The sequence below is a fragment of the Triplophysa dalaica genome, chromosome 15, assembly GCF_015846415.1.
Source record: "Triplophysa dalaica isolate WHDGS20190420 chromosome 15, ASM1584641v1, whole genome shotgun sequence".
NCBI lineage: Eukaryota > Metazoa > Chordata > Actinopteri > Cypriniformes > Nemacheilidae > Triplophysa > Triplophysa dalaica.
This window is the reverse complement of record NC_079556.1, coordinates 8,898,399-8,925,489: the sequence shown is the minus strand read 5'-3', so window position 1 is coordinate 8,925,489 and position 27,091 is coordinate 8,898,399. Positions and strand designations below refer to the sequence as shown.

Below are 27,091 nucleotides of genomic sequence, written 5' to 3'. Positions count from 1 at the left end.
TCCAGGATTTTTCTCCATATAGTGGACTTCAATGGACTCCAAACGGTTGAAGGTCTAGATAAGACACTTATCGTCTGGTATCGTTTAAAGCCCCTTGAAGCTGCACTGAAAATGTAATTTTGACCTTCAACCATTTGGAGTGTATTGAAGTCCACTTAACATCTTCGATGACATGGGGGTGAGTAAATTATCATGAAATTTATTTTGAAAGTGAACTACTCCTTTAAATCATCAGCTCACCTTACTTGGTGTGTGGCTTCGTCCTTCCTTCCGAATGTGTTAGTCACAAAACACAAAAACATTTAATTTCTTTATTTCTGTCTGAGACATATAAACCATTTAGTTGCAATGCTTTCCTTTCATTTATATATTACATTATGATATCTGGTAAACCGATGACACTTCAGACCTATAAGATGCATGTTGCTAAACCCTTGTGGACTAGTGATGTGCGGGTCATCTCATAACCCGTGGGTTGTGGCAGGTAAAGAAATTGTCACTTTATTATCGGAGCGGGTCAGTAAAAACAAAATAAAAAACATGTATGTTGCGTGTAATCCCCTATAGTCTATTTTAAATATTTTGGAATATACGTTTTCATATTTGATTAGATTCTTTGATAAGGTTATAATACGTTGGCCTACGTAGCAACGAAACTTGCGTGATGTCCCCAAACCGAACCGAACACGTCACGAAAGCGACGAGCACCTCTGGCCGCCAGCCACAACAGCAAAACAAAGTGAAGATGGAAGACGAGGTGCGGAAGAATTTAAAGTCGGGGATTTACATCCAGTCTCCACTGAATAATCAATAATGATTTTATTAATATGTACTTTTTAGTGTAACCAAAATGTCTATGGGCAGTGACTACAGTTCTATTGGTTGTATCCTAATATGGTTGGTAGAGCAGCATAAAGAAAGTTATGAATATGTGGGGCCTCCTGGATACATCATTGTTTAACAAATATAAAAAAATCAACCCATATAAAGTGATGTTTAGCTCAATCTAGTCTGTGACCTTAAATTCTCAGTTTCAAATATAAACATTTGTTCTCTTCTGTGCAGGAAAATGAATGAAGCGATCTAAAAGGTCAATGATGTATTAGCACCAGTGTTGGGTATGTTACTCTGAAAAAGTAATGACTAGTTACTAATTATCATATCCAAAAAGTATTTTATAACTTATTACTAATTACTTTATATATCCTATATCAGCCTTGATTAGTTAAGTGATTCAAGGATGGACATGAAACGGCTAATTTAATTCATTCAAATAAATAATATTAATCTACATAAAGTACTCTTATTTACTGACCAAAGTATTACAAATGTGAAAATTATACATTACAGGGCGGATTTTAAAGTTAGACTTGATGTCTTAGAATTTTGATGTCAATTCAAACACAAATATTTAGTTTAATTACATCAAAAGTAACTAATTAAATTACAGAAAAAAATCACTAACTTTTCTTTTAAAGGTAAAGTAATTAAATTACATTAACAAATTACTTGGTAACTAGTAACACCCAACACTGATTAGCACACATTTTATTTTTGATGAAACAGGCTGACTATTAGGTAACTGCCTACTGTGCATGTAGAGTATGATGTGTTGACAATGACTTTGATAAGGATGCAATGAAATCACCATTGGATGAAAATACAAATAAAAGCAAACTGACTCTCAATAAACAGGGTTTAAAGTTGTATGATGTTCTTCCACACCAGCTGGTCGTTTAGACCCGAAGCACAAGACGGCATTCATCGACCTGCAGAAGATGCCAAAAACTACATACAAGAGAACGTCTCTCTTCCTCGCACACAGAAATACACTCGCTCAGCATCACACGCAGCTGTGTCCTGATGAATGCTCCTGATTTATTCTGCAGGAACTGGGATCATTTGTTACTTGCGACATCCCCCCTCTTCCTCTTTATTTCTCGCTTTGATAGAGCTGCCAGCTGCTCCAGTTACAAACACTCTTTTGATCTCTCAACTTCTACTGGCCAAAACTGACTTCCGCTTTTATATAAAACGCTAAAACCCCCAAAACTCTGTCAGTGAGAGACACTGTGGGTGGTGGAGCCAAGCCATGGTTCAATGGATTGAGAGACATACTGAACAAAATAAGAAAGATGGTTTAAAACACGTTCTGAATGTGAGCTATAACCCGTTTACAGCATTCTATTACAGCAGGTCAGAGTGATGTAAGGTCAATTCAAGAGGGATACAGGTGTGCTAGCTTAATAGACTTAACAAAAGTATATTAGGCTAGGTATTAATAAAACCACCTTCTGCCCTACAGGTTACGTTCAGTGACCATACGGTCTCAATTGTGCATAAGTCTTTAATATCACTTACCTGGGCGCAAGGCCACATTATCAAGCTTGTTCTGATGAGTTCAGAGAGGTAAAGGTCTGTCTGAGTAAACTACATCTTACAGCAACCAGACAGAACAATACTGAAAATACTGCAGTTTATTTCACACATTACAATTCTCATTTTCATGATTTTTGTCATGAATAACAAATTATGTTCACATGACATACATTTCCTTATTTTTATATATACAAAATAACCACCAACAATTGATAATGAGATTTTCTGCACTGTTTGATCTACATCATAAATCCCATTTTAGATAACAATAAAATAAAAAAAAGAATGTATTTCCTTCTAAATATTTGGTAAATGATTTAATTTTGGTTTCTTTAAACCCCTGTGTGCTACATAATGGCCACAATTAAATCATACTGCTGTATGGTAGATAGATCACTCTAGAGTATCAGATCTACACATAGAAATTCATTTCAAATTGTCAGTTATCTTCCAAATTGCATCTTAAATACAAAAATTAGACTCAATGTTTAGGTGCATTAAAAACCAAATACATTATAACACTAATTATGATTTAATTGTATGACATGATAGGAAACATTACCTGAGGCCATTTGTTTATTGCTACACCTTCCCTTTATTAATATAATAAGGCTATGTTTATTGCTCTTCAAACCGAAGATGGAATTTGACTTTAGTCAGTCAACATATGATGCATGTTTTCCATCCCAGTGGGTTAAAGACGGTCTACAAACACACGCAATATGTCCAGTTGTATTGGTTGCAAATTTAGAATGAGGATAAATAAAATATAACATTAGCAAAACATTGTGCCTGGGCTGTTTACAAAGCAAAGCCTCTTGATGAAAATACTCCATAAATAACAATAAAACCATCTCATACAGTGAGGACACTACCTTTAGTTTCCATGGCAACAAGACCCAAGCAGTTCCTACAAGGGCAAAGTAGTTTGTTAGTACTTTCGTCCACTTCGAAGACGACGCTCTGAAAGCAAACAGCCAGCAGCACTTCCAGACACCATCTCACAACCGCCACCTCTCCAGGTCAAACGACCTTCAAAAGCATCTATACGACCCATTACAGATAAAGTCTGACGGCTGAATGAAAGTGCTGAGTCTCAGTCTGATAAACTAAAGAATGTCGGCCGGATAGACATTACACTGACATGGCAGCGTGATGTGTCATACTAGACTGAAAGGTAAAATTTAGTGAAGTAACTGCTCTGAGCTACAGGCAGGTTATTGCTGGACATCATTTTTAGATCAAATAAAAAAATATACACTAAAAGCTTATTTATCAGTTTTAGACATTGCTCCCATTTATTCTTAGGGTTTGCAATACAAAAAGTTTCATGTGCTTTTAGCATAAACTTTAGACCACTCCCAGTTATAAATTACAATTACTTCCAGTTGTAAGGAAAGCAGCGGTTTCTTCAAGACGGAAATAAACAAAAAAGAAACCCCAGTAGCACCAGTAGGCTGCGTGGACAGTGATGCAGACAAGGCATGGCAGAACGTGTTGGGGAAAATCTCTACAGCGACACAGATGAAAAGTGGAGCAGCGAGTGAAGGACGGACTGCCTCGTGCATTCTCCTGTTAGACTGCGTGGTAGATGATTGAGTGCATCTCAGAGCTTACGCGTATACAGATGTGAGTGCATGAATTGTGTGTCTGTGACCTCTGATATACATGTGCGTTTGTGAGTTTGGCAAAACTGTGAGGGTGGTCACTCCAGATTTAATTGTGTTAGTCCGTGAACCCAGACCAAGGTAGTAGATTCATTAAATTGGTTATAGAACAACACAACACAAAATAATATCAGCAAAGTTAGTAAAATTCTTACTAGAATGTTTTATTAAAATAAATGCCAAGGAGGTTAATAAGAAAAAATAACAGCATACACCATAAAAACTAAATGCAAGCATGTAAAAATCCCTATGACAAGAGAAAACTAATAAGTCGCTAATGAGTTAAACAAGCTAAGATATCAGCAAGAAAAAATAACTAGGAAAGGCGATGCTCCCAATGAGAGATAGAGTAAAGAGTGGGCTGAGACGGAGGCCGGAGGAGAGAGAACATGGGAAACAAAATATCATGTAGTGGGCTTCATATCCGAAAAAATGACTCGTACATAGAAAATGAAGTTAGAAAAATACATTAGAAACTTGTAACAATGGCTGTAATTTACATTATTACACATGTAGTAGGCAGGCAGAAGAGAACAAGATTCCTCCCAACACCTGATAGACTCAAAACCCAACTCTAAAACAATAACAGCACATAGTAACATGGCAGAGGGAATTCTCTTAATACTGTCCATTTCTCTGTAGTCTCCTCTGCTCCTGTCTAATATTGCATTTCATTATTTCAATAGTCTTAAAAATGTATGTATAACACTGAGAAAAAGAAACATTGACCTTTGTGTGTAACAAAATTAAAGAACAAGACCACACTAGAGACTGCCAGGGTTACAGGAAACAAAATACAATGTCATGTTTGTTGTTGTTGACGGTGAGATAAACACTCCCGATTGTTTCAATGACTGAAAACTGTTTGGAGGAGGTCTGGTCTCTAGTGTCTGATTTAGTGGCTTTCTGTAGCTTTTAACTTTGCAGCAAACACTCTTTCTATTAATACTTTCATAACATTTGCCCTTCTCAGATCAGTTCAAGACTATAAACTGTCCAGGAAAAAACAGGAAGTTAACTAAATGGTACGTCTGTTCCTTTCTCAACACAAAAGTTGTATATCTCCTTGGCATAAGAGAGTACATTTTGGCGAACATGTATGTTTTAAGAAAAACAGTGATCGGTAGCTTCCAGTTTGCAAATCTTGAAACAAGGGGAGGTTTCAGATAAAGCCCAATGTTCAAGACCAATTAATTTAGTTTCTTAAATCCAAACACCTGGCAGACTTTCCACATCATGATTGGCAGTTGTTCTTGACAAAAATCACAGTAACCAATTTCATAGACAGCATTACTGATTTTGTCTTCATAATATAAGAGTATAATGCATTAAAAATAACAACAAATAAAACACTTTGTTCAAATGGTTGTTAAAGGAAAACAAAAGAAAAAAAAAATTGGGAAGACAAATCATGGCACATAGTTAGCTGGTCAAATGACTGCTATTCCTTTGCATAGAATAGATTCAGTGGCACAACACTGCAACAGCCTTGTGGTTTAACTCCCGGGGAGCTTTTGTTTCTGAACCCCTCATGCGCTCTGCACTAACCTAGTTGGTGCTGGATATTATTGAACAACGTAACACTCGGAAAAAGAAACGACCACGGGTAAGGCACTTATGTCCGTAAATATACTCTTTCAGATTAAGCTTTTCCTTCAACATCATGCAATTCCACCAACATCCCAAGGTTTGACTATTTTGGTCGTTTTTTCCCCTGGCCAATAGTATCCGAAGTCACACGTTTGTTCACCACCTTTCGCGGTAACTACTCTACTAACTTTTATATATATCTTTTTTTGTATTACGTTTCATATTTTGTAACTGCAAGTTAAGTATAAAAAGCTAAAATTGGCAAAAATATATATTTCTTCTCCAGCACCCTGTAAAAGTATCTAATTTTGATCTTTCTGTATTTTAATATGCAATGACGTATCTACATTTGTCTACATTTCATATATATATGTATGTATAAAGCAATTTGAACAGGCAGACATGGCTTTCACATCCTATGTTTTCTTGAGAGGGTGGACAGAAATGACAGTGGGCTCATTAGATGGGGGTGTGCGGGACACATTGTGGATGGGCTATTCGACGCGGGCGATTGGAGCAAACGCGTTGAAATAAATCAGAAAAGGTCTTTAAAATAACACCTGCGTTTCGTTTCAGCTCAGCTGAATGGGAACATTTTTTTCTAAGGTGAGACGGGGGAGAGAACTCCGCAACAGACAATCAATGTTCGATAAAATAACATATATGATAATGCAGACAAAAAATGTAAAGTGTGTACATAGTGAGAGTGATCGTGTCCCTCCCCCATTCATTCTCCTTAGTGTTCATCGGTTTTGCACATCCTCAAGGAAATTAGCGTCTTGTGGGAAATTTCATTCATTTTTGATTCGCTATCAAACAGATACAGGCATGACATCAAACCTTTTCAAACTCTAGACTAAAATGACAAAACCCTCCGCGATTAGATAGATCGTTTATAGAAATTAATTCAATGGAAACCCTTTGGCTAAATGCGCACACGTAATACTTTTTTTTGTCTTTTATCTCACAGCTCTTTCGAAAAGATTTCTAGAAAGTTCAGGCACTGTATGTGGGGGGTTGAGTTTTTGGGATGGCATAGTTCAGTAAACTGATTCCGGTTCATATCCCAGCTGTCCAACCCTGAATATCCTAGATTTAAATCAACTACATAAACACTTCACCCCAAATCACACCTATTGCCCTGCCTGAGCTGGCACCAATACTGCGATTACCAGCACAGAAATCTGCAAGTACTGAAAAACACTAACAGGATACATGGAAACATAAGAAAAAAAAAAAAAAAAAAAAGCTTTTTGCAGTCTGTCATATTAGCCATGCTCTCGGTCAGCTGATCAGGCACACCCAGAATGTGTCAGCACAGTAAAAATAAACTCAAACTGAAAAACACACACAAACATCGGAGAAGGTCAGGAAATTCACAAGTTGGTGTGAGTGTGGATTTCTTTCCTTCTTTTTCTTTTGTTGATTCATTACGACCAACAGATTAAACGGGTGGGGGTACACGTGTACATAATCTGCATCCTGATGCCCCATTTTGCATCATAACTAATAAAACCAGGGTCAACATGTTTGCGTTTTTGTACTGGAGGTGTAAATGCATTTAAGGGCTAAATTAGCAGAAGACGCTTCTTTATTGCTTTTAAACTTCAGTGCAGATTTTTTTGGGGTAACGCAACATCGCTGTTATCATCCACCCAATCATTTGTGATTTAAAAAGAAAAAGAAAGAAACAAACTAAAGGTCACAAACTTGTATATAAAATAATAGGAGAATCATCCTTGTTATAGCTACACAACGTGTTGGTATGGAGGGTTGTGTTTTATGTTGGTTTGTGTTAGGATCACTGCTTGGACAGGTGCCTCTCTCTGCGTCCACCAGGCTAGCAAAAGGCAATTACCAGTTAATCTGATCAGCAGGCAGGCTTGGGCGGCTCATCATTGGTTGAAGAGTTCAGAGGTCATTTGTTAGTTGCCGGTGGCGGCTAGGTGGTTAGGAACAAAAAGGAAAACAACAAAAAGGAAAAAAAAGGTAGAAGATATTAGTCAGCAAGAAGAGACCGGAATGACATCATTTTAACAGCAAAATGAATGCAATCTCTGTGTTTAACCCCCTAATTCCATTGGGCAAGAGACGAACACAAGCTACGAAACTCTGTTATGATCATGACACACTAACTTCAAGATGACGTTTTCGATAAGAACGTTACTACATGTAATTAAAGCACAAAAATTCCCAATGTTCCCACAAACAAAAGCAGAAGTAAGACAGACAAACAAGAAAAACGCATACAAACAAAAACTAGTAATATTTTAGTGTCGAGTCGAAATGCATGTTACCAACGGTTTCATTAGTTGTGAGGGGAATAAGATAGCTAGTGCGACGTTATGCAAATAAACAGATAAGTCGCCTGATATCGCTTTTGATTTGGTTTTATTTTTCAGTAAACGTATACACAGGAATCAAAAATACTTCTCATATAAAATACTCTCGTGTTAAAGAGTACCTTTTATTAGTGTTGGTCAAGACGACCATAAAATTTTGCTTGGGGTAAAGTACAAACTTTAATAAAAACAAAGTTTGATACGGGTAAAGAGTTGGCTTAACCATTGGTTTGGTAGATAAAAAAGTATTAGTCCAGTCCATTCACTGCCATTTAAAAAATAAATCATTTAAAAGTAACAAAAAAGCTATTTTGGGATTTCAATGTAGTCAAGAATACATGAATATACAATGCTTTTGATAAAAACCATTTACATCAATTACAAGTGTATTTTTTGTAAACCTGAGTGTATTTGGAAGCGTTTGGTATGTAAACATATTTTCACAGTAAAGATGTGTGGTCTTAAACATATACAAGTGTGTCTTACATAAATTCCCCTATTCAGAGAAACAAAGCAACACGGAAAGAATAAAAAGGTAGAAGTATCTTTTCTAACTAACCTCTGTCTGTGGTCACTATCCTTTGGTAAGGATGGACCCGAGAATCATGTCTCCGCACTTTAGTAGCCATTGCACCTAGATTACAACAGGTCCATAAGGTTAGATGCGTCAGCCCAGGAAAACACAAATATAAAGCTTGTGGGGAAACAGCCAAACTGCATGGCCTGCCTCAAATTCTGTGTTAAAATTATAGAGCAGAAACTACAGCAAAATTCTTGACCGTTTCAATAATTGAATCGGACTTGGACCATTGGTTTAAAAAAAAATGAGGCTACTCTTGTGCAGGTTGGCTGTAAAACAGACATGAATTCTCTTTTATAATTAAATGTATACATTTTTCATATAATATGTACATTCACATTCAGCATAACAAAACTAAAAAAAATTACATACAAAAATTGCACAGTAATTGGTTTGACACACAAGATGTTGAGACGGGTGGGTAAGGAATCATGATATAAAAAAAGATTTAGCTTATGAGAAAAGGATATATCGCATTGAAAACAGCATCAATTCTAATCATGGTTTGACACTGTGTGATTATGGTATGATAGCACCAGGTTACATATCCTCAACCCGACTCGAATACATCCCTTTATGCACAATTCACAAGAACACGTCAGGAAAAAGAAAAAAAATGGGATGTGTGGAACATAGAATTAAACTGAAAACGAACATGTAAGTGCTAAGCATGCTAATGTCAATATGCATGTACTGTTTTCCACTATCCCCGATCTTACAAGTAACATACAAGTTCAAATTAAACTGTGAAAAGTGCCACAAAATTTCTCCACACATGTCATTGTGAAAATTGAAATGGAATATGGACCTGTTCACACCAGGAACAAAATTAGTGGTTAAGACAGATGTGAACGTTTCCAGGACAAATATTTCAGATTTATGATTATTTAATAAAACAACCAGAAGATGATTGCCTTCCATTTGACTCCCTATCCAAAACACAGATTTGAACCTACACGTTCAAATCAACAGTGATCAACATGTTATAACTAGGGCTGTAGCGACACGTCATATTTTTGCAAAAACAGGAATTTTATATTGTGTTAAACATTGCACAGTGTTTTTTTTTTGCACTGCAACTTTAGATTTTTAGGAACTTTAGGAATAAGAGAGTTATGCTGGTACTGGATTTACATTTAGTCATTTGGCAGACGCTTTTATCCAAAGCGATTTACAGTGCACTTATTACAGGGACAATCCCCCTGGAGCAACATGGAGTAAAGTGTCTTGCTCAAGGACACACTGGTGGTGGCCAGTTCAGTGGTTTAACCCACTAGACCACCATCTCCACTGGTACTGTAAAGAGTAAACAGGCTGGTCTTTCATTTTGTATAACAGTAAAATATGTTTATTTATTTTATTTTGTGTCAAGAAGAATATTTTTTGCTGTGCATAACTGTTGTTTAATAAAGTATATTATTAAGATTTTTTGGTATTTATTTGATACATTATGGTTTTTACAAATCGAGCAACAGAAAAATAAGCGTTAGATTGATTGTCCAATTAGTCGTAGATTAGTCGACTAATCGGGAAAATAATCGTTTGATTAATCATTTCATAAATAATCGTTTACCCCCAGCCCTAGTTATAACGTTTAAATATTTGGCATATCCGTAAAAATATTTCAAATATTTTAACATGTAGCACCTACCATGAATAAAAAAAACACACTGTATAAAAACCACAACAGTTACTATAATGACATTAGAGAAAAGACGGTAAGAAAACAATATTCTGAAGTGGTACTGACATTTCCCTCTTTTTGTGTGTGTGTGTGTACACCCACATGCCAAGCTGCAACAGCAGATGTCCAACAAATCACTTCTGATTGCACAGAAGCCCAGAGAGCGAGAGACAGAGAGCGAGAGAACATGGTCTGGTCTGGGGGTGGTTTGATGTTAGATCGATACTGTAAGTAAATAAAAGGCTGCTAAGCTTGTGAGTGCTGACGTTTAAAGGTGTAAGCCCAGTTCAGTCAGAACTACCAAAGGTCCCGACTGAACAGCATTCAGTGATCTGAACTCTAATCAGCGACTGAAACTATTCAAGCCGGACGCGTCTTCTTCAGTTACTATCAATCAGAAGGGTTTTATCTAAGGGAGAGAAACTGATCAATGCTATTCATCATTATTTTCATTATAAAGTTTACAAAGTTATGATGCAAAGTTCAAAGTCCGTAAGACTTTATGATGTAAAATTTTATTTAAACACCATCTTATCTTTGGGTGTTTGCAGAAGCCTCGCTAGGCAAGGGAGTATGGGTAATTTTCTAAGAATAAGGTCAAGCACGCAAGTTCACAAGGGTAAAAATAAGACAATTGGAGACAGCGAGAATAGTGGAAGAATTTAATGAACATCCCCAACGGGACTATGGACTCTTTCGCTCTCTATATGAAGCTCAGCACTGGTACCAAGGCCTGCTACAGCAGGGAAGAGAGAAATGATTTCAAAAGCCAGGAGAAATCCGAGGGGATCCACCAGTAGCCTGCCTGACAAAGCCTCTGGCAGGGAGGAGGGAAAAAAATCTGTGCGCGAGCAAGCGTGTCGCCACTGTCTACGAGAGCGTGTGTGTCTGTGTGTGTATCCTGAGAGGAGAGACTTCTTACGCAGCAGCAAAAAACAAAAATCAAAAGAAAGCCCCTTGTTTAAGACAGGGTTAAGTCGTCCCTTCCCCAGCCCGTCTCATTGGCAGCTGAACATTCCTATGATGCTCATGAAGCTACATATTTAATCACCTGGGTAAACTAGCCAGCTTGCATGAGCTAGTCATTAAATATTTACCTTTCATTGAGTCCTGAACGGGGCCTGGAAATGCCCCATCCAAAAAGCCCCCGTAAAACACCCCAGCTGTACCCTCTTGCAGAGCACCAAAGGGTGAAGCGCCAAGCCCCCACGCCCGCTTACCTAGGACTCCGCTGGACTCCATGGGATATTCCAGCAGAGACGTGGGTGCCAAGGCATAAGGGTAGTCGTAGTGCGTGGTGTAGATGAGGCCCGCGTCAGGTGACGGGGGCACTAGGGTGGGGGTACCATTGGGTAGAAGGTTGGCCATCTGAGTGGGTCGAAGGATGTTCATGATGGGGGTCCCTCCTGGAGTGTGGGGCCTGAGGGCAGATTGGGGGAGGACCTGACCCGATGGGGCCGCAATCAGACGTTGACCTTGTGCGGCTGCTGCCGCGGCTGCAAGAGAAAATGCAAGGGTGGCTGCCGTAAACAAAGAGAAAGAGTGAAGGACAGAAAGAGAGAAAGGAATGAAGAGAGGATGAAGGAAGGGGAAGGTGGGTTTGGAGAGAGAGAGCGGGAACAAGAGAAGACGGGTGAAGGTGAAAAAGCCGAAAGAAAGAGAGAGAGAGATAGGATAGGGAACGTGTATACAATTTTCAGAACCAGGAAAAGTTGGACAGCATATGTGAGAAAAGCACAGGCAGAAAACAGGAATACACAAAGACAGGGAAAAAAGAGGGTAGGGGAACAAATAAAAAGGAAATTAGTCCATGCGATGGCAAATGACCACAAAAAAAGTTGTACTGTAAAGCAAACTAACCCACAACCAAAATCATTACACAAACTTAATCAAAACTAAAACAAGGAAATATTGATGATTGATAATAGTAGGGCAAACCAATCACCTATATTGCACAACAAACAGCAAATGATCAAACAATCCCATCTGAACTCAACGTCCAACAGCATGTAGAGGAAGAAATTGTTTAAACAATAGTGCCAATTCTTTTTCAATAAAGTTCAGCCATGTTCATGTGACACTTTTCATCTCTTATAGGAGATATTGTGGTTCCACATCGAGTCCATGGGTGCTCTAGAATTGAACCAGTGTTTCAAGTGCTCGAGCAAACCTCTACATGCCAGCAGGACCTTTGACACAGATTTTGAGGAAATAACTACAGTATGACAAATATATAAGGCGCACCATAGAACACGACAGATGTGCTTCTCAAAGAAAATGCCCTGTTATATCTATAATCATGCACATATTCATAAACACGTATACATACATACATACATACATACATACATATCTCTTCCCATCCATTTTTACATTCACTTATATATATTAATACAAATATCAGTCTATTTTATAGAGCATTATTGAAAAGCCCAAACTCACACAACTATATCGAAGTTTTAATAATAAATAAATGGGTATGGATTGGGAGGAGTCATGTTTATCAAAATGTATTTTATGACTTAAAGAAATGCACAGCAGCAACAACATGCAGCAAGTGACTCTGTATGCAACACCAAGAATACATTGCAATGAAAAACAGCTTTTAAGTGAGAGCGAAAGAGAGAGAGAGAGAGAGAGAGATGTCTGTACGAGTCTACAGTAAATGGGATTCTATCTAGATTTAACAAGCATTTGATGTCTGATGAACCTATGAATTTATTATTTGAATAGCTTATTTAAAAGACATCACAGTAAAAATGTTTCTCTGTATGGCACTGCATATGTATGTGTACACGCATGTGGATTAACAACTCTAACGGTTGAATTATGATGGGTTTACATTTTGTATTTTGTGTGTGTGTGTAACCGCTCTCCATACATGGTGTGATTGAGTGTGAATGTGTGAGCACCCGAGCAAATCTCTGTAGTCACTGTACAAAACACAATTGCAGCTAAATTTACATGAATCCCTAACAGTTAGTCGTGTCTGTCGTGGTGTGTTGATGCTCAAGTATTTTCCTGGAGTGTATGCATAAGATATTAAGCTTCTGTTTAAATGTGTGCATCCTTACGCGTTTTGATGTTGGTGTCTCTGTATGTTCCGTTCAAAATAGCCAGCTCCATCAGCTGCATCTTCTTCAGATTATCTTCTCCCTCTGCCTAAAATAAAATAAAATGAAACATTTTGTTACTTACAAAACCATTCAGAGCACCCACAAGAAAATGGGGACGGTTCAATTTTAGTACCCCAAATAATAAATAAAGCAGCAGAAACGCCATGAATTTTCAGCAATGATGCTACACTAAATGTATGACTTCATTTCTTGATTTTTTTTAAAGTATTATTCAGATTCCCCCTTATTAAAAAAAACAGAGGAGTGGTTATCCAAGTTAATATCAGTGTACACTCATAAATGTTAACCAATGCACAATTTAAAGTAGTGGTTGAAACACATTTTATTACCATTTGACGCAAATGCAAAACCTAGACCAAGTTAAGGATAAAACAGCAGGGATTAAGTGGTTAAAAATGGTAAAGAACATAAAATCACATCTCTTACTAAGAACTAAAGTCCAACAGGAGCAGAACAGATAAAGCTGACCGTTAATATTATGGAATAAAAAGAGAACATAAGATATCTCAATTTAGCGCATCTTAAATGCAAAAAAGCAAAGAAACTCATTTTTCCAACAGCAGAGTGAAAAGAGACAGGGCAGAACGAGAAAAAGCAGAAACACTGGAGAACTGGAATACCTTTAACTTTTTATAACGTTTCAGCGTTTCTTTAGGAAAACACACATCTAAGGCCAACTGCTGTGACAGAGACCATATCTGAGCGTTATCAGGAGAGTTGTCCTTAAAGGACTCTGACTGCAGAAATAAAGTTCTTCTAGATTGGTACAAACGAAAACACCCATACGACTCAACGCTGAGGAGAACCTTGAGTAGTTTCCTCAATCAGAGAAACAAAAATCGTGTGTTAAAGCTACAGATGCCCCCACACGAATGACTCATCCATTCCTGAGCACACCACTAATTCAATACAGACAAAAAAACATCTCCCTGGAAAAGCTCATATTTTGTACGAACATTCATTCACCTCCAAAGAGCTTGTGTAAATCCAATGAAGATCATCTCTGAGGTTGTTACAATAACACCGGCTCATGTGGAGACCGAACAAAAGACAGCTCTGTCTAATCTAATTCAGCACGGAAAGAAAACATTGGTCAACAGTCTATTACACGTGTTCTGTGTCTGGCAGATGAGTTTTCAGTGTTCTTGTGAAATGGCTATCCTTCATGGGTTTACATGGGATTAGTCCTGTGAATTATGTGTGACCGGCTCACTATCAAACTGCTACAAACATACATATATACACACACACACACACACACACACACAGACACACACACACCAAATAAAACCGAATAGAAACAGATTTCATGGGTAAGCAGCAATTCTGTCGCACCTTTTCTTTTCTTATTCTGTCCAGCCGATTTCAGATCGTGTTAGGAACAGCTGCTTTATACAACTACTACAACGCCAAAGATCTGAGTTTTTAGCATAAGCATTAAAAACTGAAACATGAAAAACTGAACTGAAGACTTCTGAAGAAAAGATGCATAACTCTTCACGGTCACCTAAAAATCAAGAGTATCAGCTGTTTAATAGCAGAATAAGGCAGAGTTCTAAGAATGTAAAAAATAGTGGCCGGCGTGTTGATAGGGCAGTCAGCCCATCCGTCCCCTTAAGAAGAGTGAAGCATGGTATAAACTCTGACTCGACAAGCCCAAAAACACCATAAACTATCGAACTCGAATTTCTGCTGACACAGGACTTTGGTGAATGGCTCAGTCTTAAATCCAAATAACATCTCAGTGCTCCCCCTTAAAGCCGATGATGACAATTTTTTTGATCCTACGAACAAGGCCTTTGTTTGTGGATCAAGCCGCAGGGTATGTAATGAGGCTGCGGTGCCACTGGTCACTAGGGGTAACTCCCCACAGGTCCAGTGGGTCACAGAGGCTAGTGGAACACAGGCTTCCTTTAAAGGCTGGACATTGCTCCTCAGAGCCTCTGTCCTCAAACACAATGTTAAAAAAAATATTTCTACCCTTTTATAACACCCTATTTCTGTTATACCCTGTCTCTTTAAAGCCGGAGGGTTCCTCAAGATGTGTGTAAAATATGTAAAGAAAATTCAAGGAAAGAGAATGAGTCAGAGAAGCTACATTCACAAAGCAGCAAAACTTGGTTGTCAGTGCCATTATACAATCATGTCGGCATACAGCTCGGATGTAAGTGACAAAAACAGTATAACTGACGAGACTTCCTTAAAATTTCAGGAAATATAAATTTGAGAGAGCTTGCTGGTTAGAGTGCGAGAGATACGACAGCTAGCATTTCCAAAGAGCTGTGTGTCATCATACAGGGGAGAGGTTTACAGGAAACCTTACTTTGATTTCACTAACAAAAGCAGACCGGGAGAGAGAACTTTTCCCAAAACACGGGACGTGAGACATCAGGTAGAGCCGCTCGATAATCCTGCTCTATCCGCAGGAATCACATGTAATCAATGGCATCTATTTGTATGGCCAGCGGAGTGAAGCGGCCCCTTTTGGCCACAGGGGAGGACGAGGGACATCAGGCTGCATGTTACGGAGCTCCTGAGTATGTCCACTATGTTACGCACACAGAAGCAGAACATTCACAACAACAAAAACATTTACAGAAGCTAAGCACTCGAGCTCAGTTTTTTCTTAATGTATATCTGTGTAACATGTCAAGCACCCCAAGCATGAATCCGTGTCCAGCAAAAAAACTGACTATGTACACAGAGCCACGCGAGATTTAACAAGTTTCAAAACTGCTCATGATTAGGCTGTCAAACGATTAATCGCACCCAGAATATATGTATGTGCACTAGGGATGCCACAATTCTCAATATAATATTGAACCGTTTGGTACAACCTCCACGGTTCTATACGTGTAAGTGAATTGCGGTTTTCCGGTTTTGCGTTTAAATTATTTCCATGCGCTTATTTTCACTCTGAATTGGCTCTGTCCGTGTTTGTCTGTATGTCTGTGCGCTGATATGGATAAACGCATCCCCACTAGTAATATCTAATAGCGAGTGGAGGTCGGGCTATGAAGCGAGGCTGCCAGCAACACGAGAAGCAATGTGCTGTTGAGAATAATGCTGACGAACAGACGCAGGCTGGCTTTATTGTATGCTTGTTGTACTAAAGTGATAATGTCCGAATTTGACACATCAAGAATGTATTTTTACACTGCATACAAAAGCAGCACGTTCACGTTGCTCTCACCCAGCACATGCAGAAAGAGCGTCTAAAGCACCATGCCAAAGTCCGTTATATGAAAGCCATGCCACTGGGTGGCCTCCAGGCAGCTATTTAGCATTGCATTTCTTCCAATTTATTGCAATCGTAGTGGCGCACCTTGTTAATATATTATCTTTGGCCTTTCCCATTGAGCGCTGGTGTTTGCAGTGTTAAGCCCAATTTATGGTTGAGCGAAGGACCTATGCCGTAGCCTATGCAGAGCTGCGTACCCTACGCCGTAGCCCAACGCGAACGTCTCCAAAAATGTAACAACGCGTCAACTCAATGCGGACCCAAGAATCTTATATTACTGGCATGTTGAAGAACCGTAAACCAAAAACTGCTGTGAGCTGCCAGTGGAAATCTTTACATTTATTCAATACACCAGGAATCTGTACAAGTTGATTTTTGCTTAAAGATAATAAAATAAGTCAAGTTAAATAAAGAGAACAACAGTAAAATAGTCTGTCACATAAGCATAGAACAATGAAAATACACTTTAATGTGCCAAGCCGGAACAGAACCGAAAACCGTGGGTGAGCCATCTTGTTGCATCCCTACTGTGCATTTACATTTATGTATGTATACTATAAACACATATTTAGGAAATATTTACATGTATTTAGTTATATTTACCAATGCATGTATGTGAATGTGTTTATGAATAATAAAAAAATATGCACAGACATGTATTGCGTAATCAAACTTTTATTCTGGATGCGATTAATCACGATTAATAGTTTGACAGCCCTACTCATGATCCAAAAACAGATGACAAGACAAATGCAAAGACAGATTACTGCAGCTGACAAGCAGTTACACCACCCCTCTGCCATCCGCCGTGTTGAGGTAAAGCCCTGCAAACCCTCCGACAGCCAGCCTGAGTGGAACTAAACCTGCAAGCTTGAGAAACGTGCAGTGTCGGACTCCTAATCTTTTCGTTCAAGCAGTCTGTTGATAGAACAGAAGGTTTGGCAGAGGAAAGCACGGCTGTGTGTCCCTGGATTGTGATATGAATGGACTTTGTTGGGAACCTTTGCTGAAATGCATCCCGCAACCTTGGGGCTCAACAGCAAAGCCATCAATATCCTCAATATGCTGTCAGAAGCCTGCTAAAAAAAAGAGGGCACTCTCCCATTTCTTCTGCCTTTCCCCTTCAACCCGGCTTGATTTCAGCAAGCCACAGATGGAATACATGCTAACAGATGTAGATAAGAAAATAGCAACGTTAGTCAAATGCTTGTAGGACTGTATAAAGTTACTGTCCCATCCTGGCTGCCGTAATACTTAAAATTTCCTCCAGTGATCAATAAAGTCTCATCTTAAAAATACGGCATGCAGCTCAGCTCAGCTCAGCACATTAACCCGAATCCCCACATAAAAGTAATAGATGGGGTTTCATCTGAGGTGATTGAACAGTTTAAACAAGAATTCCCACTGTGCACCTGATTTTACTACTCATAATATATTGGCAGCCTAACAGTTATATCTCCAGGCTAAAATGCAAAAGGTTGCAAGTCTGATATCTGAGAAAACGGCAGTCTTTCCATTGAGCTAGACACAGTTTGTGTCCTGCAACTCCCTTCTTTGGATAAAAAGCGTCTGCTAAACGACAAATAACCACTATGTAGGCCAGTTCGGAGTACGAGAGCTGTATTTAAAATGCCACACAGATGTTGACATGCATCGGACACAGGCATCCATACGGGATTAAGACGGATTTTACTAGATCGGTCTGTGAGCAAACAGATCAGAGTGAGCGAACAAACAAAAAGCAAAACAGAAAATCTGAAAAACAGAGGAAACATTAAAGCAATCCGTGCTTTTTATTGGTGCAACTCTCATTACAAAATCTTCAAGTTGACTCGCCCTTTTCAGTCTCTCTCTCTTTCTAATTTTCCCTCCCCTGTTGCTTTTCTCTCTCTGCCAGACGATGTTTTGTTCTGCTGCTATGATCCTTTAATGCCACCCAATCGAGCCGAGAATATCTTGAAAGGATTTGGGAAGGCTGATCTGGAGGTTTAAATACTGCCGGATTTGCATCAGATTCTGAGATTTGAGAGTCAAAGCTGATCCGCGTGCTCCGTGTGCCGCCCGGCCTGTCAGATCAGGACTGCAACCCAGTCTCGCCTACTCGACAACCTCTTAACCTTGTTGAGGGGGTAAAGAGTCCCAGAACAAATAAATCTGAAAATCCCAATGAAAGCTGCAATCATATGACCATCTCTCGACTAAGAACTTCCCATAAAATCCATCTGAAAACACTGCCTCCCCAAAGGCCTTACAGAGGTTACAACGTACTCAAGGTTAGCAGCTGCAAAGCGAATGCGCAAAATGAAGAGCGCTGGCCGGCACAGTCAAGGTCTCTCCACTCATAGCCAAACTGCTCTATGGGTCAGGGCCAATACATTAGCACGCAGAAAGCACAGAGCCTAATTTGCAGATGCATGCTGCGTGAAAATATGTTTTGCTTGAGCAAAACTGGAAAACATATTGCATGTGAAAGTAACTGCAAGTGCACACACAAGCCAGCAAGTGTTTGATGTAGTCTTGTGTTTTGCTGACTTCGTGTTCCAAACATGAGACACTGTGTACTGCCAATGAGATATTATAAATGAATAGTAATGGAGACGATTTGTGCCAAATTGCAACATAAAACTGCTCCTGGACAAGTTAAGTGGCAAAAGTCAAGCCAACCACTTGATAATATCGAGCCCTGAAGTGAGTAAAAGATTGAAAAAGGAGTAAAATGCTTTACAGGCAAACTACATTTTGTATCATGTACATGGTATATAACAGGATAGGATGTATACTGTACCGTAGCCTGTGCAAACATACGCCCTTATAAAATCCAGTTTTGCCCTGGAAAACAGTGCAAAGAGATGAAAGGAAACCATTACCAGCTCTCTCCATGTGATTGGTTCGAGAGGATTCTCCAGATGCCAGGGCTGATCCATGTGGTCCCTGTCCCGTCTAACTCTGAATGAGCGGATAATTATCACGGACACCATATAACAGGAGTGGGAGTTTGGAAAGCCAAAGGCGGTGAAAACATCCCCAGGACCACGCTACCGTGCAAACACTAGCGTTCCAGTCTGCAGCAATTCTCCCAAAGGTAAAAGGATTAGAGGCCTGTTCAAAGGAAATGCAGTTGGACTGATGTCTGCAGGGGGTCTTTTATGGGCACCAGAAGAGATTACGGCCAAATGTTTTCTGAGGAGTCATGGGCTGGAATAACCTCTGGAGGTGGGCAGCAAAATAAGAGGGTTATGTTATTTATCCAGATAGCTTGTTACAGGAAATAGTGCCTGGGGAAGGGGGGGGACTTTTCTAATATGCCAGTTGACTTTGTGCTTCGTGTACAGTACCTCTTCAGAAATTTTACCAAGGATTGTTTTAAGCAGGTCTTTCAATCTATATAAGGGTAAGGGATGTAAAACCTACTATCCTACTGTTGTAGTTTGTCTCACTCACAACACCGCTTCAATTCCTACACTCGTTTCTGATTTCCCAGACACATACTGCAGTGTCGTATTTTGGCAACATGAAGCTTGTAGACATAACAACAAAGAGTTCTATGCAAATAAACTATTACAAAATGTTGAATTAGGATGATAATCATGAGGTGATTTGGCTTCAGGGCAAGTTTAGAAAAAAGGACATATTTAAACAGAATAATCTGTCTCTGCTTTATTTAATTAGGTATTTAAATGTGTTTAGGTAAAACCCAGTAAAGCGCTCCGTTACACAATCACCATAAATATGAATTAGTGTTTGTCAAACATGCCTTATATTTGCAGATTTGGCTTGGTGCAAAACAATGGCTTTGGTCACAGTCAAAGCTATGTAAATCATTCCACTAACAACCATAATTTATAGCAAACATGTTGCAGTATGACATAGATCAAATTATATTGAAGAATCACAGATGCCCACCTGTGGTCAATTAAACAGAATTCAACAAACGAATGAGAAGCCGACTTTACGGCTGCTTAGACCTAATTTAACTGTCCCGGTCCACATTTCACATCACCAGACCTAACCTTACCGAGCAATCCCTTTAAATTACAGATTTACTCTCCCATGCTCAGTCTTTTTGGCATACAACATTACCAACTCCAAAAAGGAGTGTGGGAGTTGAAGGGAGTGGAAATTGAAGCAGCGTCATGTCTTCCCATGAAGAATCATTCTTGATTTCCTGCACACTTGAGTAAATTTCATCATTTCTCCAAAAGCTGTTCTGTTGTTGCCAGCTACAGTAAGAAGAGGTGACTGCTAAAGAAAAAAAAATGTCTGCATCACCATTTACAAAGGGTTGTACACAAAGTCCCTTAAATAATCTATATCAGTACTTCTGCCTTCTCACGTATTCTCTTGGGGCGAATGTTCATATATTTTGTGGAGGCAGATAGGTGAAACAAGTGGCTTAAAAAAAATCATGTCACCTTCCCAGCACTCAAGGACAATCGGTGGACTGTGAAGATCTAGAACTGTCACCTCAGGCTCTTACAGAATAGTCTCTTATAATGCTTGCAGATTAAACCGAAACCCACAGAGAGAAGGCTGGTCTGATGGGAGGTGGCATTCCTGAACTTAGCTCTATCCAACAGGGCACCCACCCTGGGTCAAGACCACCTGTTCTACCCCTGGAGTAGTGCTGGTACAGTACATCTAATTGGGGAATCTAAATGAGCGCCGTAAAAGAAAAGAACAAAAAAGGTCACGCAAACCGAAATGACAAGCTTCACCTCATTTGCTTTGTTGCAAAAAGATTTGCATCTTTATCACGTCCATAACTGGGGGACCTAACTGGGAAGAATTCAAAGTCACAAACCTGTGCCTATTCTAGTTACATCACGCTGTTGTACCCTGCTATGCAAACCAGAATCTGCTCTTTGATGTATTTTCTCAATTAGCAGACCTCAGGGTCACAAATGAAGTACTTAAAAGGGGCATAGGTGAATGCAATTTAAACCCCAGAGAGAACAACAAGTAAAAAGACAGCTTGTTCGGTTACCGAGATAAGTGGTATTAAACCAAAACACACAAAAGAGATGCCCGTCTCTGTAAATTATGCATCATTTTCACACAAAAAAAAGATGTTCTATTAGCACAGACTAAAAAACAGAGCCGTTAAATAAAACACTCCCAATAGCATCATCAGTTTATCATTCCTACCTCAGAAAGGCAATTGCCATTAGCTGAAATTTTTTTCAACCGTAAAGCAGCCAACACGAAGCCTCCAAAATAATAGATGTGAAATTTGATCTTTAAAACTGAATAAAATATTGTGACAGTCTTATTTCTATGAAACCACGGTCTCATCTGTGGTGACACTTGTTTTGCCAGGAAAATCTTTCAGAAAACTGAAAATTAAATGACAAATCCCATTTCACTGTGTGACGTGGTTCATTTCGCACAGTGTCACTTGAATTTGTGCTTTTAAATGGCAGGTGCTCAGGTGAAAATAGGCACGCAGTAAATCGTAGTCTATTCTGGTCTGCCATTTCCATTCAGTTCAGTGAGGAACAGCCAGTCCAGTGGAGCGTTTGAAGCCGCTGCCAGTCGACGCCAGATTAGCATAGAGACCCCAAGAGAAGTCTTTCCTGTTGTGGTTCTAGTGGTCGGTAAGCCTGGGGTGCAAACCATGGCTCCAATCAAGACGACCACAGAAACTAAAAGAGGACAGCTGCTTTGAGGAAGATAGAGAGGGAGAACATAAATAAGACCTGACTTTGTCTGGACACTGCTTAGAGGAAAAAAACTCCCATCTATTGAGCTTTAAGAACTTAAAAAGCACTGCTAGTATTGGCTACAGTATCAGCACCATCAGATGTAAAATTCGTTTGCCAATACTTGAAGAACAAAGGCTCTGGAGTATCCCTGATGGCCATAGAAAGACTCAAAACTAGCATACGGTTAGTTTACAAGAGAATAATTTGGTTTGTCTTGCATTCAAGGAGGCACAAAAATGACCCAAAGATAAAGACGCAAGACAGAGGTTCAAACTAACGGTTCAAAATTTCTACAAGAATGTCAACAATACTTCATTTCTTGAATCTTTGTTCTATTTGTACCAACACTTATTCAGGACCATCAATGAGAGCTGATGTCTCCACAGCCACGTCACCAATCCAGTGCATGGGCTTTTACAACCTCACGGCTGAGGATGTTCCCATTACCCATGATCCTTCACTTCAGACCCTGCAGCTGGGGTTTGAGCCTCATTGAATGCGACAGATGCTCCGAAAACAGGACACGAGAGCACTCTCGGACGGGTTGCACTGACCCCTCGGCAACTCGCACGCATTTCAGGAGGCTGTCGTCACAGGTGGTTGCTATCACTGCGATTCTTTTCCCGTCCTGTGTCGCCAATGATCTTGGCCTATGAAACTTGCGCAATGCATTACAATACAGCTCCACTGAAGCCAAGTCAATAATGAAAGCAGCTGCACACTAAAATCGAGCCCTCTATAAAACAAAGCAAAGCATACCACTAAATTACGATTTTACACAAGGAAAGCTTGTGAAATGGGTTTGCATTCTTTGCGTACACAAGCGGAAATAAGCAAGCAGCCAGATGGCATTGTACTCTGGTTTGTCACATGGGTCTGATAGGAGGCGAGTGTGATTATGCCTGTTCAAGAAAAGGTGTGTATTGATCATAATAAGCTGGCCGCCTAAATCAGGCTGGTTCAGGCAGCACTCACCAAGACACAAGGCCCACGAGCTGACGGCAAGAATTTGGCTGACTAGGACGTTACGCCCCATAGACCAGGACGCCTGTCTTACATTATACACCATCTGTCTCTTTCTCTCTTCCTCTGAGGCTAAGAGTGAGAGGTCTATAACCAGGTGTACAGTGTGAAATTAAGTGCTTTTCTGAATTGGGAAAAATCACAAATGCAAAGCATCTATGACAACTCTGAGAAGCTTGAAACTGCTCCAGATTGGGGACTCATTGTGCTCAGCGGAGCCTCTGAGTGAAATGGTTATTGGAGTACAGTGGATAAAAGACATGCCAAGAGAGGGAGAGAGAGTGTGCACGAGAGAGAAAAACAGTCGAGAAGGGAACAGGGCTCCGGGCTACAGTGCAAACACTGCTAACCCAGTCACTTTGTTACAGGCAAGGACGAGCCCATTCATGGAGAGATGCTGCCAGCGTTGTGTGAACACAGCTTCCCATTTCTCTTCTCTTTCACCCCCCTTCCCTCTTCCTTTGTGGCCTTTTAAGATACGGGAAGCATCATGGAGGACACGGGGAGCAGCTAGTTGGTCCTTTAGTCGATTTCTGCCTGCGAGCGCAAGCAGAGTTAAAACTAATGTTCTCAGGGAAAAAAGCTAGTTCTAAGAAAGGAATGAACAAAGAAAATGGGCAGACTGTTGGGCTCTGGCTACGATACGCGCCCACGTAAAACTCCAAACCCACTAAGCTCTGGAGGCAAAAGTGTTACTACTGATACACCACAATCTAGGAAATGCCTCTTGACAAAAACAGAAACTCAGGATACAACATGTTCTATACAGCCAATACAGCCAATTGAAACTACTCGGGGTCCCGTACTGAATTTAAATTGGGTATTTAGAAGCAGGCCTTTGTCCACCGTCATAATTTAAAACCTTTGCTCACTCCTGTCAACGGCCGGCCCAGCGCACTGACACATAAATAACCCAGAAAAATATTTTGACACACCGTTTTAATTAGCCGAGGTAAAGGAAATGGACACACAGTGGCCTAGATTCTTAATGAGGTGTCATAGGTGTGAAGTTCTATTTCCCATCATTCCCTAGTGCACAGATACCAACTGGGAGCTCAAGTATGCATTCATGGAAATAGCCCAGCATTCACAATGTGCACCTATCAGGAGGAGGATTTGGGGTGGATGTGTTCGGCTTTCCCAGAAGGCCATTCACGGGGCCTCTGAGAATGTAAGGACAATAGGATTAACACAACCTCACATTGCAATGCAGCTATTGTCAATCATAAGTCATGACTCAAGACTCCTCTCTCATATATATAAACCTTAAGGAAACATGAACGAATGTCACCTTGCAGCACAGCTTCTCTCTTGGCAACTTCCACACCACAAATGACATCTTTTAAACATCTAAATCGCAACAACCATCACGGGTGTCAGCTCTACTGGGTTTAGCACCCCTAATGAGAAAACCAATTTGTCAAGTTTTTAACACATTTGAGAGGCTAATCACCTCGTAGGAGGAAAAACATACTGCTGTTTTATTCTCTCTGATCATCTCCAAATGAGTGAGTGTATAAACCAGTAAATTGAATTAACAGGGATCTGATACGTAGTCTCCCAAGACTATGGAACGTCACTGTTTACAGGCGTCTGAGCTTGTCATCGAATCTACTGGAGATTAGAGGCTCAGTGTTGGCGCAGTTGCTATAATCTATTACGCTGTGCAAAGTTCTGCCACAGTTTACACAGTTATGGAAAAACTGGGATACATTTTGAGAATCTTAATCAGGTATAAAAGACTTCAAGACACCTTGGTATGAACTAATGTGATGCTACACCATCTTAAAGTTTAGTTTAAAAGTGGAATTTAAAGATAGTACATGCACATTTTGGATAAAAAATCTTTAAAAAAAGCACATTCAAACTTCGTTTGTGTCACAAAGTGCAAAAATGACAACTTTCCTAGGCGCCTTTGTTACCTGCACACATCTAGCTATATACACTACACTTTACCCCAAAACAAATGGCTAACTATCTTTAAAAAGCCAGTGCTACGTAGCCTAAAGCACGCGATCCGTTCTCCACCCCACCAAACACGATACGTCTTTACTGGCATCCCAGGAAGATTCATCATCCCTCATATGCCTCCTGCATCCACTCAGCGAACCACTTGATTCTAATGTTTCTAATCATTTGCAGAGCTGCAATAAAACAGTGGGTCATGGTGTGACGCTCTGAATCGGAAATGTGAGCTTGTATGCGTTTGTAAATCTTTTACAAATCTGATTGAGGGAATTCTGTAATCTACGGCAATGTGTTTGCAGGCACTTATAAACAGTAAAGTAAAGTACAAGCGAGAGGATTTGTGGGCCTATGATTGGCCAAATATAGAAAATGTTTAATTAAGCTGTACTGTGTGTAAATTGTTTAACGATTAGGTCAGTTGTTATATCTACAATGTGTCAGTCATTTTATGTTGCACCGCCTGGACTGTGTACATTGCTAAACAGCATTATCATGACATAACTTAAATAGGCCTTCTCCTGACTTTACACACCTTCCTCCTGGTCTGCCTTGAAGTTTAATTCTCACTGTGTTGACACTCACCACTACCTTCATTACAAGCCCACCTTTAACTCAAATCTCTCTGCGAGCATCTCTCCCTTCCTATATCTCTCGCTGGGAGTTGAAAAGTTCACAGGGCCTTTGAGCTGAATCTCTCAATCACCCCCCTCCAATCCCGGCCTCCGAGCCAGTGTGTGTGTGCACCGGTTCCTGCACTCTTCCCGACTCCGATGATCATTCAAATGCTGTGTGTAGAACTGATTCTATGAGCATGGCTGAAAATTTCAATTTGGGCTCCGCGAGCGGGAACCGTTCGGCTGTGGCAACTCTTCAGGGCCCGAGTCAGGATTACAGATTCATGCCGTAATGTGAAAGCTGCCTCTCAAGGTAGGCAAAAATCAATATCGCAGATGTTTATAAAGCAGAGTCTCTCTGGCAGAGCTCTTAGATGCGTCTGCCCCCCTTCTCCCTGCCCTAACCAATCAAATCCTTTTTCACAATGACAAAATGAAGAGAGCTGTGGGGGAACAGACTGTGACCCGTCTGTTTTATGATGTATTTAATAAGACAATTTCATGCCTCTAAATGAGCCGAAGATATCCTTCATTAAGACTTCACGGGTAGGGAGATGGACGGTTTGTCGTTTAATCCAGATTAGCTTGGCTTGATAAAGGGCATTAGAGTCAATTTTCCACACGCAGCAGCAGGAATATGACATGCTTAACAAAAGTGTTATCTGTATGACAAAAGTAACATTCGCTCTTGAGCCATTTGAACTAATAAGGGATTCAAATATACAGCCGCTAAGCTACAAAATCACAAAGATTTTAGCCTTAAGTGACAAATATATTATATAACAATGTTGTGAAACTCAATGAAATAAATGAAAACTGCAAAAACATGCCCCTTAGAGCAAGGCGTGCGTGAGTGTTTGAGGGATATACACTGTGGGGACGACTTTGATCTCAGAGGTACATAAGGTCAAAGTGAGAATTTGGAGAGAGCATGTATCCATTTACTCATCTTCCACCCACATACACACAGAACAGAATGACTCACACTCACTCAGCCAGGCGTGTATGTTTGTTTTCTTTCTGACTAGTGCGTATGCGTACCCATGAGTATGTGAATGTACGGTTAAAGGCCTCTCCGCTCAAACAGAACAAAAGGGATACAGGCATAAAAAACCTAATCCCCAAACAAGAGACAAAATGTGGGGTTTAACCGCACTATTCTGG

The 27,091-nt window shown here is 39.9% G+C and overlaps 1 protein-coding gene across 7 annotated transcripts in view; it reads right to left on the bottom strand.

Moving 5' to 3' along the window:
* Positions 1–27,091, bottom strand: part of qkia (QKI, KH domain containing, RNA binding a) — a 93,919-nt gene that overhangs the window by 28,956 nt on the left and 37,872 nt on the right. The window contains exons 5-8 of one of the 7 annotated variants that reach the window (XR_008909108.1): positions 13,317–13,404; positions 11,340–11,762; positions 8,538–8,612; positions 7,495–7,578 (exon numbers count right to left, since the gene is read on the bottom strand). Coding sequence is in view for 6 of the 7 variants with exons in the window: in XM_056767716.1 (XP_056623694.1) it covers positions 7,562–7,578; positions 8,538–8,612; positions 11,340–11,762; positions 13,317–13,404 (603 nt within the window). In the remaining variant the exon portion in view is untranslated. Of the gene's footprint in view, positions 1–4,189; positions 7,579–8,537; positions 8,613–11,339; positions 11,763–13,316; positions 13,405–27,091 lie in introns of those variants that run through there. The other 6 variants (XM_056767716.1, XM_056767719.1, XM_056767714.1 and 3 more) reach the window with 6 other exon arrangements.